The following is a 14,745-nucleotide window of genomic DNA, read 5'->3' on the forward strand; positions in this document are numbered from 1 at the left end:
GACAAGTTCACATGTGTAATGACTACTGGTCTTTCTCACCTTTATTGGCGTGCTGATACTAGATATAACGACATGTTATGTCTGGGGCGGAGAGCCAGCTTTTCATAGCACTGCATTTGCAACTACACCATAAATGAGTTTTTTTTTTTTTTTTTCTCTCTCTCTATGCTCAGTCTCCTTGTCTGAAGGTGGGATTAATCAGTCATGGTTGCTGCTAAAGGGTGGACCATGGATGTTGCTGTACCTGCTAGTTTGTAGACTGACACTGCCATGGATGCAGGGCGAGGCTGTGGAGCATAATGTGCTCTGCAATTCACATTGTCTTCAGGACATTAGGCAGGGGAGTTTAAAGGCATTTCCAGGCTGGTCCAGAGCAGAGCTGTTATCAGTAGATGGCCCCCTTGCATTGCTAGGCCTCCTTTGCTGCTCTCATTGCCTTTCTGTGCTCTGTCTGCAGGTGGCAGAAGAAGAATACCTCATTCAGGAGCTCCGCAAAATTGAAACCAGGAAGAAAGAGAGAGAGAAGAGAACACAAGATCTGCAAAAACTCATCACAGCTGCTGACACCACCACTGAACAGAGACGTGCCGAACGCAAGGCTCCCAAGAAGAAGCTTCCACAGAAGAAGGAGACAGAGAAGCCTGTAAACATTTTTCTTTTTTTCTCCCCATTTTGTGCTCTGTCTGGGTGGCATGTGCTTGCTTCAGCAATTATAGCAGGATCAGGCTTCCAGCTTTTTAGGGGAGAGTGGCTGGTGGATGCCTTCTGGCAGATCTGTTTTTGGATGATTTTTTGGAAGGCAGAATGGTCTGTCCAGCCATTGTCAAAGAACTCTGATGCGCTCTCTGTCTCCCTCCCACTTGAAAAGTGCCAGTTTAAGTCACGTTTTCCTTTCCCTACCTGAGAAATGGGATGAAATGGTGTCAGACAGCCATTTCATGCCTCATGGCAGAGAGAAACATCTGTCTCTGCTTCTCCAAAGGGTATTTTGGTACTGCCGTGCAGGGTTGTCACACAGACCTGTTGTCTGTCACCTGCTTCCTTTTCTTGGTCTGTGTTTCTCCTCCCTTCCCTATTCCTGGGTCTCAGGAGCATCTCCCCAAGCTCAGTATGTGTACCTCAGCTGTGAACAGAGCAACCCTGTTAGGTTACTGTGTCCAGTTCTGGGCTCCCCAGTACAAGGGAGAGACATGAACGTACTGGAAAGCATCCAGTGGAGGGCCAACAAGATGACCAAGGGACGGGAGCACCTGTCCTATGAGGGGAGGCTGAAAGAGTTGGGACTGCTCAGCTTGGAGAACTAAACTCAGCACCTTTGGTAGAAAGGAGCTGTTGCAGCATGTCAGATATTTCCAGCTAGTCCCTAGAAATTCCTGTCCATCCACACTGTCAGCAGAAAGCACTTGTCATCTTCCTCCAAAAGGGTCTGTGCAGAGAAGGGAGAAAATTAGTGAATACTGGACAGTTACTGCCAAACTAAGCGTGCCTAATAGCCACCGCTTCCTTAAAGCTCCCCCCTCACCTCCGCCTTACCCCAGCCCACATTATGAATACAGTGGCACTGGGGACATTGCACATGGAATTTCTGTGAGGGCTGATCAATTAAAGCTCACCCGTTGCTGGCTTATTTCCCTCTGAATAAAGGAGCTTTTCATTGGTGGTAATAGGGGGGGAAAAAAAGGTGGTGATAGAGAATGGAACTGGGAGGATGCTGAGGATGCCAAGGTGAGGGAGGCTAGCCCGAAATACTGCCTGTGGGGCTGGTGCCTGTCTGTAGGCTTGCACTGGATAGGCACGCCAGGGTGGGCAGAGAAGCAGTTTCTGTTGTTGCACTAGCATCATTTCAACCATGACAGAGTCCATTAGGAGTCAATTACCAACCATAGCCGGGAAATGTTAAGAAAAAAATTGCATTTTAACTAAGAATTTGAATCGGGAGCTGCATCAGCATCATTTCAACAAAGGAAAATCATTTACCAAAGAGTCAATTGAGGTTGAAGCGTTTACAGCATGTACAGGCACGCAAGGCAAAAGAACCCATTTAATTGCTTCTATGCTGAGTGCAGTCAGAGTTGTCTCAGCTAAGCCAGCCATCCTGATTTACCCTCACTGCTTCTGTCAGGGTGTTCAGCAACAGGCTGGGGGAGCAGAGTTCAGGGCATCTGAAAGCCAACCTTCATCCCCAGGAAGCAGGCAGGATTGGTTTTGGATTGCAGCCCTCTCCCTCTATTATATTATTTTATATCCTCTATACAGGGAGAGAGGCTGCTACCTCCAAAGCTGAAAGAGAACCCTTAAGATTTCATGAGCCCTGTTGGTAGTTAAGAGATTTACTTTTCCCACCGTGGGCATGCTTAGAAAACTCTTCCTGGTACCTCTGTTGACTGGGCTGACCACAGATTATAATTTTTTTTATGCCCAGCTGTGCACAGAGGTTTCTCAGCTTGTTTCACAGAGGATTTACAATTGGAAGCCCAGATTTAGAGAATTCGAGCTGTTTCAGTCAATGAAATGGGCATAAGGTAAGGATGGCACTGTGCGAATATGCGGATGTTAGTGCCACCATTTAGGGTTAGGATTTATGCTTGTTGGATGGGTGCAAGGCTTTGTGCAGAGCAGTGTATTTAAAACAAACCAGCAAAGTGCTTAAGCTTTCTGAAGATATCTATAATTGGAGTACTTTTCTCAGTGAGTTTGCTTGGGATTTTCCTCTTTCCTCAGCTCTGACATGTGGCCACGGCAGGTGGTTCTCTGTCATAGGAAACAGTGTTTCCCCTTCAGATAGCGTCTCTATCAAGTCTTGTGTTTTTTGTTTCCTCCATCAACACATCCTGTTTCGATCTCTTTCAGGCCGTTCCTGAGACTGCTGGCATCAAGTTTCCTGACTTCAAATCTGCAGGTGTCACGCTGCGAAGCCAGAGGGTAGGCTGTTGTTCTGGTCCCCTGGGACCTCTGTTAATATCTTTCAGTCTGCCTGTTCTCCTTTTATAGCTAAAGAAAGTCAAGATCTTGCCTCTAAAATAAGAAAGGAATTCTGTAAATGTGGAGACTCAGAAACATGGAATGCGGGCTCTGTGAAAGCCAGCACATCGCCTTGCAGAGGCACCTGAGCTTGTTGTGTTTGTTGCTGGTGTGCCCGCTCTGCTGTTAGGCACACGTGACAGACCCAAACGGAGCTGTCTGCTCCAAGCACAGCTTGCAGCCAAACGTAAAAGGGCTTGTAGAGCACACGCGTTAATAGATGAGAAGGCGAATTTAAGAACTACATGTTCAGGTTGTGACTTGAAAAAGGGAGAGATGTAAACGCATCTGACTTTTAGTCTTTTTATTACCATTGTTTAGCTTTGGAAAATATTTGTGGGAAAAGCCCCTTTGTTCATCCTGTCATACAGATATCCGTGAGAGCAGAACTTGCTGTTCTATCTGCAAGACTTGAGGTCTGTATCTTAGCGACAGCTTTTGGGATACAGAGTCAGTTAAACCTGCCTGCGTGGCTGCATGTTTTTAGAGGGGTTTTAACAGTAAAATCTTGTTTGCGTAGTACAAATGTTTTTTTTTTTTTTTTCCTAGTAAAAAAATAATAATCCTTAGTTACATTATTGCAGCAAAGGTGGAGAAGTAAGTTCCGTGCCCTCACTTCTTCGATTGCTTTTAAAGAACATTTTATGGGATGTTGTTTTGATGTCAGAACAGTTTTAGATCTTGCTGGGGATGCCCTGGGGCTGTTCATAAAAACGTGTTGGGGATCATGCTGCTTTGACTTGCAGGTGCACATGCGTGTTAGAGGTGGTTTGCACCTGCAAAGCCACTGCTGCGGGACCTCTTCAGTATGGAAGTGCCACCACCTGCAGGTTATCTGTGTAAGCAAGGGGCTACAGCCTTGAGAAACTGGAGAGACAAAAAAAAAAAAAAAAAAAAGCAAGTGATGGGCAAGACTGCAGTGCCTGTGTTGAGATTTATGGAGATGTGGCAGATGTGTTCTCCGGCACTAAGATAAATAGAGTAATTTATGGAGATTGATTTGGATTTTGAAAACTAATAACTGATGGTTGATTTTTCCTTTTTTTTTTTTTTTTTTTCTCCTGCAAAAGAAGCTGAGCAATAACCTGTCAGTGGTGGAACCATATGGCCAAGTCAGCAGCCTTTTTGTGTGCTGAACAGGCCAATTCAAATCCCAGCCTTTGCAAAAATGGGTGCTGCATGCTTCTCCCTGTTCTCTGTAATAGTTACAAAATGCAGCGATATGCTGAGGCATGGCAGTCTGATTCAGCAACATTCAGTCTGCAGTATCCAAGCTCCTGGGATGATCTAGGGCAGCTTCCTGAGCTCTGCTTGAAAATTTCAAGCAGGTAAATCCTGCTGTTAGAAATACCAGTGGTTTGCAAATTTAAAAAGACTGCAAATCACTGATCTAGGTGAAAAAAACAATACTTCCATGCTTGGAAATGGGAGTCCTGCCTCCCGCCCAGCCAAATGAATTCGTTTGTGGTCATTAGTCAATCACGTGGGTTGCTTATTCAATTCTTCTCCTTTTTTTTAAAAATGGGAGCTAATAGATTTGTTTGCTTCACATATGGGCGATGGGGAGAATTAATTACATGAGGTCAGGACAGGCCTTTTGAACTGGAGAGAGATGCTGAAGTGCTAAGTGGTATAAAGTGGAGTTGACTATCCGTGCTAATATGAATATTTTACTTGTGGGTTTTCTGTGACAAACCCTCTACACAACAGTGATATTGCAGTGATAAGAGTGGAAGCTGGCTAGGACTAGGTGAGGAAATGGGGTGCTGTGCTGGAAACCTGTGCTCTGGCAGCATTCAGCATGAGATATTTTGCCCTGAACACATTGGAAAATGATTTCTAAAGGCTTGCGATATCCTGCAGTAAGTTCTTTTGCCTGAGGACCTGAAGGGTTCCTCACCAAAAGGCTTCTATTGTCCTCTTTTATTTTGTACTTTGCTACCGTGCTTTACGCCTTCACAGTTAGGTGAAGTTGGATTTTGCACTGAGATCAGGGACTCAACCTCTGTCAGGTGTGAAAAATGTATCACACCATCCCAAGGATAATAGCAATTGCTCTTTGATTAAAGAGATTCTTTTCTTTCCCAAGGATTTACAATTAGTCTGATAAGTTAAAATTAATATATAGAAATTAGTCTTTGAAGAAAAAGTTAGCAGTCTGTATTCTGCTAAATTTGTTCCCAGTAGCTTTTATGACAATAGCCCAGGCTTTTCAAATTCCCCCTGTTGTTAAAGCTTACAAAAATCTTATGCGCAGGCTGAATTTGAAGACTTTTATTTTTTCTAGGATTAATGGTCACTTACAGCCATTATTCTTCATAACTGAAAGTTTCTCCTTCAGCAGATGCTGAAGAGTAATCTCTTCTCCAGTGAGTTCGACAAGCTGCCTTCTATCACAATGGCTTCAGTCTCCTATTGTTCTCCATAGGGCTGTGGCCACAGGCAAAGAAGGCCACAGCCCCTGTGCCCTTGCTCTGCATGGGATTTCCCCTCTGCCTCCTGACAGCACAGATTGCAAGGCTCTCTAATGGCAGGAGGAAGCTGGGCATTATGAAAAGCTTCATCTTAATGCAAGTCAGTGCATTGCCTTGGTGCCACGGAGAACAGGAGGCAGCAGCAGATGTTTGGGAAGGGGGTAAGCTTTTCATGAGTTTCCTGAAAAGGAATTTTTACACCTTTGCCATTGCTGTTAGTAAAACTGTGTTATGAAAATAACACCAGGAATGTATTATTAATTCTAAATGCTGCTTCTAGAAAACTTCCTGTTATACCAGATCGGCTCAGCTGGGAGGGCAGAAAGCCAAAGAGCCAGAGGAAATGAGAGATGAGTAGGGAATGTGTAGAGGGAAAGGAGAGGAAGAGACTAAAGGGAAAGCAGGGAGCTACGAGAAAAGCTTTGCTGAAGGCCTGCCTAAGGGAAAGGAAAATGGGAGCTATTAATCTTGAATCTTTTCCAGGACTCAAACAAACCAACAGTAACCGCACATTTGTGATCTGGGCGATGCTGTGCTTCTGTAGGGCAGAGCTGAGTTTGTTTTGAACTCACCACAGTGTTTCTGTACCACGTCGTGTTCAGCTTTCAGTTTAACCTTTGACTGCATTGTGTTCAGAGCACTTAGCTTTCGCATACTTAACATCTCCTCAGAGTGTTTTACCTCGGGTTGCTCATTTTCTCTCACAGCTTTAGCTGTGAGGTTTAGGTTATAATTAGCTACTGTCATTGAATAACCACGTCAGGGTTTTTAAGAAGGAAGATGATGGATGGAAAAGGGTAGACGTTTCTCCTTATTCCTGCATGTTTGGGGTATTGGTCTGTGTCCTCGCCCTATTGTCACAGGTTTGGAAACTGAGCAGCTGGAAGAGAATTGATTGAGTGATGTCTCATCCAGTAACAAAACAAAACTTGAGGGTAAAAAGGCGTTTGTAGAGATCTCAGCCCACAGCAGGGACTGAGGGATGCTCCAGCTCAGTCATTCAGAGCTGGCCACCGTCTCTCAGAAAAGGCTTTCAGCCAGCAGCCTGACCCTTTCTGCTAACTAGCATCTTGTAGACAAATTGCCTGTTGAACCAATTAAAAAAAGTAGAGGAAGGAAAATTTCAAGTACAGCTTTAGTACCCATTGATTCAAATTTTCACACTCACCAGCTTTTAAATATTTATTAGCCAGCTGAGCATTTTTGTTTTTTAGCACTGATTAACGAATAATAATTTACTGTGGTAGTGGGGGGCAATGCATACGTGTGATTTCTTTTCCTCTTTTTTTTTTTTTCTCCTTTTCCCTTGGAGTATGAACTGAGTGCTTACTACGGCTCCAGGATGAATGATGCTTGAGGGGAAGATGGGGTTGTATGTGTGTTTATTCTCTGTATTTGATCTGACCCACAATTAAATGGCCAAGCACACTGCCTGTTTACTCTGCGTCGCAGGCTGTTGGCTCTGCTCCTTGCCTGTCATTAATGCAAACCCAGACCTCATCGGCTGCGAACATGTGAAACATCTGTCTGTCCTCCTGTGATCAATACCGTCCCTTCAGAGGCTTAGCTTTGGAAGCAGTTCCATAAAATATCAGTTATTTTTATTTGGATTTGATAAATTTAATTACTTGCAGCAATTAATAATGTATTTGTTTTGTATCGATTGCGGTCCAAGGCATCCTGGTAGGACAGTCTGATGGAGATCAGCATTCCCTTATTAGTTAGGAAAGTTTATGTTGCCAGATCCGACCTTCCCATGGATTAGTTAGCTGAAATGTGCTTGTTGCTTCTGCTAGCAGTTTTTCAAGAGTGGAGTTGTAAATTTTGCACTCTTTGCAAGAGTGGGAGAGAGTAATTTCCATGGGGAGCCTGACAGAGGCATGAGAGGAAGGTAGTGTCCTCATTTCTGTGAATAAAGTTATCAACAAATGATGCAAGCTGGATCAAATTAATGTTGAGGCATTGCCATCTCTATGTTGTATTGCATGCCCTTTAATTAGGGTTAAGTGAGTGCTGGTGCGTTTTCTAATTAAATGCATGTCTGTAAAGAGTGAAACGAGATGAAAATATCGGAGTATTTATAAAGAACAACAAAAGGATACAAAATCTTAAATGAAGTAGGGAAGGTGAATCCAGCACCCTTCCTTTGCTCTCGTTCTTAGCTGAGCTGCAGGGCAGTTAATGTTAAATTGCTGGAAGAAAAATTCATCTGTCACCTCTTTGGAAATCTGCTGTGGGAAAGCATCTGGACCAAAGCCTTAGTAGGCTCTCAGGTAAAAAGAACACACTCTGGATGCGGTAATGGGGTCTGCTAAAATAAATTATAGTTCTGGAAAGGACAGTCTTCTCAGGAGGTGGACAGGCTGTAGCTAACAAAGAAGAGGCGTGTTGCTTCTGTGTTGGATCATCAGCTACCAAACACTGGGCAGCACCAGGACTTGGGGACCTTTGTCTGCCAGTCCTGGATGGATTTGAAATGCCTTTATTTTGTCACCTTTGTGTGCACATAGTGACAGTCTGGGTGTCATTTGTCAGGCACCCTGATTGTATGTAACTCATGCGAAGCAACTTCTACATTTCTTTCTTCTTTCATTAGCTTAACCAGTATAATGATTGGAGCGTAATCAGTCACTGTGTTTTGTTTTTTTTTTTGTATTTGTGTGAGTGTAGTTTCAGTTAAATTATTTAAAGGAAAAGCATCATAAATTCAAGACTAAGTGCATGTTTTGCTAGTTTCTTGGGTGTGTGTCTGATGTGGGAGTTCTCACAATATCCTTGTGCTTTGTGAGGCTGTCATCACAGTGCCACCTCCTTTCTTAGGGCCCTCCCTGTAACCACAGCACACGTGTCTGTGCTTTTTATTTGGTTAGGGACCATGCAGCCATTCCTGGGAGTCACCTTTACAGGCTTCAACTTGATTTTACACCTGTACAGAGCGGCAGGGCAGGGTTACCTGGGAATCTGCAGGTCTGTAGTGTGGTACTGCTAATGTGCTTTTAATGTAAAACACCATCCAGTAAAAATGTCCTTTGCATTTCTTTCTTCTGCACCATGTATTTTACTGTTTTTTCCCTATGCAAACACTTCCTGTAGCCCTTTTATTTTCACCAGACTTGTACTGTATTTACTTAAGGCACAAGGCTTTTAAGGGGAAGGATCGCCATCTCCTAAATGACAGGCAGCCCTTTCACGGTGTGAGTTCTTTGTCTTCTCAGGTGCCTTGTTTCTTGTCACAACCTGGATGCCAAACTGGGAGAAAACTGACTCTGTTTCCAGGTTATTCATGTTGATTCCAAGTTATTCTCCTTGTAGAATCATAGAACGGTTTGAGTTGGAAGGGACTTTAAATCATTTTGTTCTGACCCACCTGCCATGGGCAGGCACGCCTTGCACTAGAGCAGCCGCTTGTGCTGGATCAGAGCGTCCTGGGGGGAAAGGGTAAGATGGTACAGAAACCTTGAAGACCTTTTTACCCGCATGGGTAAAAGCTCATCGTGTTGAGCCATTGATGCTTCAGGACCTTTGGCCCCTTCGGGAAGTCTCTCAGCTTTACCCCTGAGTCAGTGCTATAGATGCATAACGGTGCAATAATGTTTCTAGGATCAATGAGCTGATTCCTTGCCATGTGCCTGAGTGTTCTGTGCTTCTCTGGGACCTGTTGGCCTCCATCATCCTTGACAAAGCTATTACTAGGTATATTTCTCTAACAAGTAAAACTGGTTTAATTTACTAGGAGGATTCAGGTACAGAATTTATGTTTATGCACAATTGGTTTGGGAATTTGTGAGGTATGTCTTACTTCAGTCTAAAAAAAAACCACCCTGAAATAACCATTTACATAAGTTAATATAGACATGTTTTCTTCTTAAAAGGTTGGTTTATTTAGCATTAAGCCTCACTGATGGAGCAAGTCGATGGTCACGTGCCATCCCAAAGTGATCATTGTGCTTAATGTGTTACATAGCATAGTAGGGATGGCAGAGCAGTACGATTTTTTTTAATCCTAAATCTTAGTTTGGCAGATCAGCAGGCACTGACGTAAGGCATGGGGTCTATGGCTGTAAGCTTGGGCAGGGGGTAGCTTATATGCTCATTGAGGCAGGGAATACCTGTATAATTTCAAACTTTTCTTAGTTTTGCATATATCCGTTGCAATTACCCATCCACTTTTCATTGTAGGACTTTAGTTCTGAGCAGTTAAGCACTTCAAATTTCCAGAAATGTGCACATTCATACCTGAAATTGAATTTCTCTGTTGGTTTTTTTTTAAATTCTGGAGCTCTAAGGCGAGAATACTTAATATGGTTCTTCCCTGAGTCTTAAAACTGTGCAGAAGTGGAGAGGCTCTCTGCTCCTGCAGAGTAGAGCCATGCAGACGGGAAAAGGTTGACCTTCTTTCCCCATCTTCAGCCAGAAAATGCAAAAAGCATTATTCATCTGAAACTTCAGCGCTCCTTCTTCCTGGAAACCCACTAAGCAATTCAGTACTCTAAAGACATCCATGAAGAAAGTGCCTAATGAGAAAGTTTTCTTGAATTGCTGCTGAAATCCATGAAGAAGGTGGTTTTCAATGTCAGTGAGCTGTATTATAATGCTGAACAACGGTACTGGTGCATAAAACCACAGTTTATAGCTGTACAGACACAGGTCAGAAGTGTGGAGTTGTTAGGATTAACGGTTTTAGGACAGTCATATTGTTTAGGGGTGGGGAATGGTGAGTTTAAGGAAAAGACTGACTTGAAATTGAATTAAAATGGATTGAAGTGCAGCGTCAGGGAGCGTGCATATAAAATGTCTGAGTAACTGCTGATAAATCATTTTGGTGAGAGACCAAACAAAAAGTTTCGGCACCAAAGTGGGACTTTTTGGATGCTGTGAGCACCAAAAATGGAGCATTTACGAGGAAAGCAGTAAACTGAGAGCAGAACGTTTAAGATGACCACAGAGATGGAATCACGTGTGGGATCCAGCTGAATCTGTCCTTGTAGATCGTGCAAACCCGTCCCATTCCTAATGCAGATGCCCATGGCAATCTGTACCTGCCAGGTGGTGGTGCTGGCCAGGAGAGGAAGGCACACCAGGGCAGTGTGCTGCAAGCTCTGCTGTTGTGTAGGCTTCATTACTCTTCCAAAATATGCTCAAATACATTTATGACTACGCTTAGAAGTATTACCATAAATCATGAAAATTGAACGACAAACACAAACAAATGAAGCCAGTCTATTTGGGGAGGCTGTATCTTCAGTTATTTCTTACCATGTTTGTTCATCTAATGAATTTGGCCAATTAACAATTAATTTGCAGTAGGTCTCCCAGTCATTAGTGTGAATTAGCGAGGTTTTGTTGGCAGAACGTTAAGTAAAGGCGTAGAAAATCCTGCATCACTGAGAAGCTCGAGGGGACTCGGCCGTGAGAGCGTTCTGCAGAAATCTGGCCAACCCCAGGTCTGCCCAGCCCTGCGCTGAAGTGAGGTGGGTGCTGTGCTCATCTGTTCAAGCTGCACGACCCAAATTCCTGAGCAGTGCCCTCCTCCTTCAGGGGAGACTCTGCACAGGGGGGCTCTGACGCCGGGGCTCCGTGCTGTTGATTCACGCAATTTTCTGTAGCCCTTTATTTATTTTTCTCTTGATACACACAGTTCATGTGTTTAGTGCAGGTTGTTTATAGCCAGGACAAAAGATTGCAGTCCTTAAATCAAAAGCGACGTTGGTGTAATTATAAGCGCGGGCTGGTGGAGCAAACAGGGCTGTAGGGAGAGGCTGTCAGAGGAGAAGAGCATCCGAAATATAGTAACCTCAAAAATCCCAGCTAATCAGTTTTCTGACTAGAGCAATCCGTTTCCCGGGTATTATTATTACATGGGGACTTTAAAGATAATAAATAACAATAATAGTCCTGTGTAAGGAAGGAAAGAAAAGGGCAAATGCCATTCACCTCGGAAGCTGTGGTTGCTTGCTGGAGTTCTCCGAGGAACATCTTTTTCCTCAGCCCCTGCAGAGGGCTGGATCCGTGACAATGCCAAGATCATCCCAGGAGCTGTGGTGTGAGCAATGAGACTGCCCTGGGCGGTGTTTTCAGTAAGGCAGAGACGGGGCCTTCACAAACCACACGTCCAGGCTCACACATCCATAGCCAGAGAGCTGTTCTGTGCGCTGTGGTCCTCGAGGGCAGCTGAGGCATCGCTTCCAGCACGCTGCTGCATCTGTGGCCACCTGCTGCAAACACCAGCACAAAGAAGGGCTTGCCGAAGTCAGCCTGGGCCTGCCTGAGCCTCACGGGACACAAAGAGTTCTCCCCTGCAACACGGCAGCCCAGCTAACGGACCCTGGCTAACAGATTATCAGCAGCGTTTGAGTAATAGACTGCTCATTTAGTTTTAATACATTTTGCATAGAGAGCAATCAGCCTTCATCAGTCTTAGAGATGAATTGGCTTAGCCAGCTAAATTCTAAAGATATTAGTCTGACAGCAGCCACATAAATCATAACATTTTCTTAATGATGGTAAAATTAAAATATACTCTTGCTTTGAGAAACCAATGAAGCCTTCCTGTTGGCAGGCCGGATCCTCCTGCCTGAATTAAAAGGAAGCTTAATTGATGTGTTTTTAAACTAAACAAACAGCCCCGCTCCTCAGCATCCCCAGTGTTCCTTTCTTTGCAGTTAAATTACCTTGTCCTGCCTCTCCCTGCCCCATCCTCTGATCTGCAGGAGCGTGAGTAAAGACCTTGGCTCAGTGTTTGTTGACCAGGCTCCCATCAGACGTGAGCAGGACACACATGATGTTCCACCCGAAGGCTTTGCTGGAGCAGTCGTGTGTATTGCTAATAGTTCCTTGAGCTCGTGAGAGCCTCCTAGGGGAGCAGCTTGTGCTCTTCCTACAGCCAACAAACCCAGACCTCCTGTCTATCATCTCCAGCCCCAGTTCTCTGCGCTTCCTTTTTCCTCTCCATAAAGATTTGGTCTCTGAAGTATGAAATTCAGTGCTGTGCAGAAACCCCAACGCTGAGCCAGAGACCCTTGGGGTATAAAAATAGGACAGAGGTGGCCTCCAGTCTTTACTCTGGCGGCTGTTTGCACAGGGGTAGATTTTCTTCTTTCCCTAATGCTCCTTTTGCATCCCTTGGAGCAGGCATTTTTCTTTGAAATTCTCCCCTGGTGGTAGACCTTGTCCTTTGCTGGAGTCTATTGTGGTGATAATATCCAGCAAAAGGATGAGATGCTTTCTAGAGCAGACTGTGAAAGGCCTGTTCCCCGGGGTGCTGTGTAGCAGCTGTACTCTGGGTTTTTATCTGAAAAGATGGGATGGAGAAGGCAGGTTTTCCAGCCTTGCACTGGGTTGTGGAGCTGCGATGGGCCATATCCAGCTGTGGCAGGGTTAAGGTTGGTGTTCTCACCCCTTGGGTGTGCAGGTGCAGCATTCCTGCTGTCTGAGGAACTCAGAAGGTGCAGGTGGTGTCTGTTTTTATTTTAGGGCTTGCTCTGGGGCAGCACTGCAGGAAGGGTGTGTAATTTGGGAAACTGATACTGGGCTGTCTGTTTTGGGGAACTTTAACCAGTGGCTTACGGGATGTAAGGCGACCATCACATCCAGTTTGAAGGTGCTGTAAAGAGTGGCTCCTTCCTAGGCCCGTGATGCAGGCTCATGGTTGGCTTGGCAGATGCTGGGGCTACTGATCCATAAGCAGGGTGGCTGCGGGCAGCTTTCACCTCTTGGCTGCTGAAAGGGCAGCTGGAGGCTTTGTTAGGGTGGTGCTGCAGCTGTGGGGTCACCTTGCAGGGGCTGGATGCGGAGGGGCAGCCCGTGGAGGTGTTGCAGCGAGGTGTTGGAGGCTGCTGTGCTGTGACTCAGCTCTCCCCTGCTCTGCCTTTTAGTATCATCGAGGAAAGGATGTGCTTTTGTTCGTTCTCGGCTGTATCCGCGGGGCTCGGAGCCCTGTTCTCCCTGCCATATTGTGCCAGCTGTGTTCGTGCAGCTTGTAATCTATTAAATGCTTGGTCTGAGCAGCCAGCACTCCTGCCAGAGCCCAAATGAATGCAGAGGAAGGACCCTGCTAAGTGTATGCATTCTTCCTCTCCTGGCCAGCTCCGCTTGCCTTTCATAGCTCACATCTGATGCTTCCTCTCTCACCTAGCCCCTTAGCTCCGATGTAAATGTGTGTTCACACTTCCGCCAGTCAAGTAACTGTGCTCTCTCTGTCTCTCCCCTTTGTTATAAAGCCTGCTCTGTAAATGAATCCCACAGGTCTGGGGCTCAGCAGGTAAAAGGAGAAGTGAGTCTGTTAGCGCATGAGTCTAATCAGGCCGGCTAAAGCGAATAAAGTAGGGCAGCGTTGCACATTAGCCACTGTGTAAATGAGCCCTTTGATGGGCTGGGCACCGCGGGAGAGGTTTTGAAGCCAAGAAGAACTTTTGTTGTTAATTCAGTGACACATGGAAACTGTAAAACAGCGTGTCTTGCACACACACGAGAGAGAAAATAAAAGCCCTCGCGACCAGGCTTTTCAATACCTGCCCTCGGACCTAGTCTGAAAACTTTCAGCCCCTGTCTCCTTCTCTTACCACTTGATTTTCCTTTCTCTCCCTTTCTTTTTTTGTTCCCCCTGCACTATAAAAAGAAAAGCTCTCTTGCCTTTTGAACTAGACGGCTGTGAGTGAGGGCTATCTCTGAGCTGTGTGGCTCTGTTACCTTTGTGTTCCAGATGAAACTGCCAAGCTCGGTGGGACAGAAGAAGATTAAAGCCCTGGAGCAGATGCTGATGGAACTCGGAGTAGGTGAGTAAAGGGGGCACGCGAGAGAGAAAGAGACACACAGAGCTAGCCTTTGTTCTTGAGATGGGCTATTTTTTCCCCTAGTAATACAGCCAGTTTCTTGAATAACAGTATGTGAATGGTTTTTAAAATATTTTATGTGTTTAAAAAAAAAAAAAGAAAGAGAGAGGGTAAAAGCCAGAACAAGATGCACAGGGTTTTTTTCTTTCCTCCCAGTAGAAAAATGTTTTAAAAGACCCTTTGTTTCTCTCTTGTTTGGGCCTTTTTAACCATCAAGAGAGGCAGCACAGTATTAGGAAGGCAAATCTCAGCCTTGCCGGGAGAGGTACTTCTAAGTGTGTTAGTGACCATGGCACGCGCATTGTTCAGGGCTGCCCTGTCTTGCTTTCAAGCTTCGTTTCCTCTTAATTTACTGCTCACGGTGGCAAGTCCAAAATGCGTCTGGGACTGTTCATCCCCCCTTTATAGGCTGCATGCTG

The 14,745-nt window shown here is 45.1% G+C and overlaps 1 protein-coding gene across 1 annotated transcript in view; it reads left to right on the forward strand.

The window, feature by feature from the left end:
• The window catches only part of DMAP1 (DNA methyltransferase 1 associated protein 1), a 30,352-nt gene that overhangs the window by 10,434 nt on the left and 5,173 nt on the right, over positions 1 to 14,745 (forward strand). The window contains exons 7-9 of the mRNA XM_082766283.1: positions 458 to 643; positions 2,851 to 2,922; positions 14,197 to 14,269. Of these exons, the coding sequence (XP_082622409.1) occupies positions 458 to 643; positions 2,851 to 2,922; positions 14,197 to 14,269 (331 nt within the window). The remainder of the gene's footprint in view (positions 1 to 457; positions 644 to 2,850; positions 2,923 to 14,196; positions 14,270 to 14,745) is intronic.

This window comes from Aythya marila (assembly GCF_965140915.1).
Source record: "Aythya marila genome assembly, chromosome: 8".
In the NCBI taxonomy this organism is placed as follows: Eukaryota; Metazoa; Chordata; class Aves; order Anseriformes; family Anatidae; genus Aythya; species Aythya marila.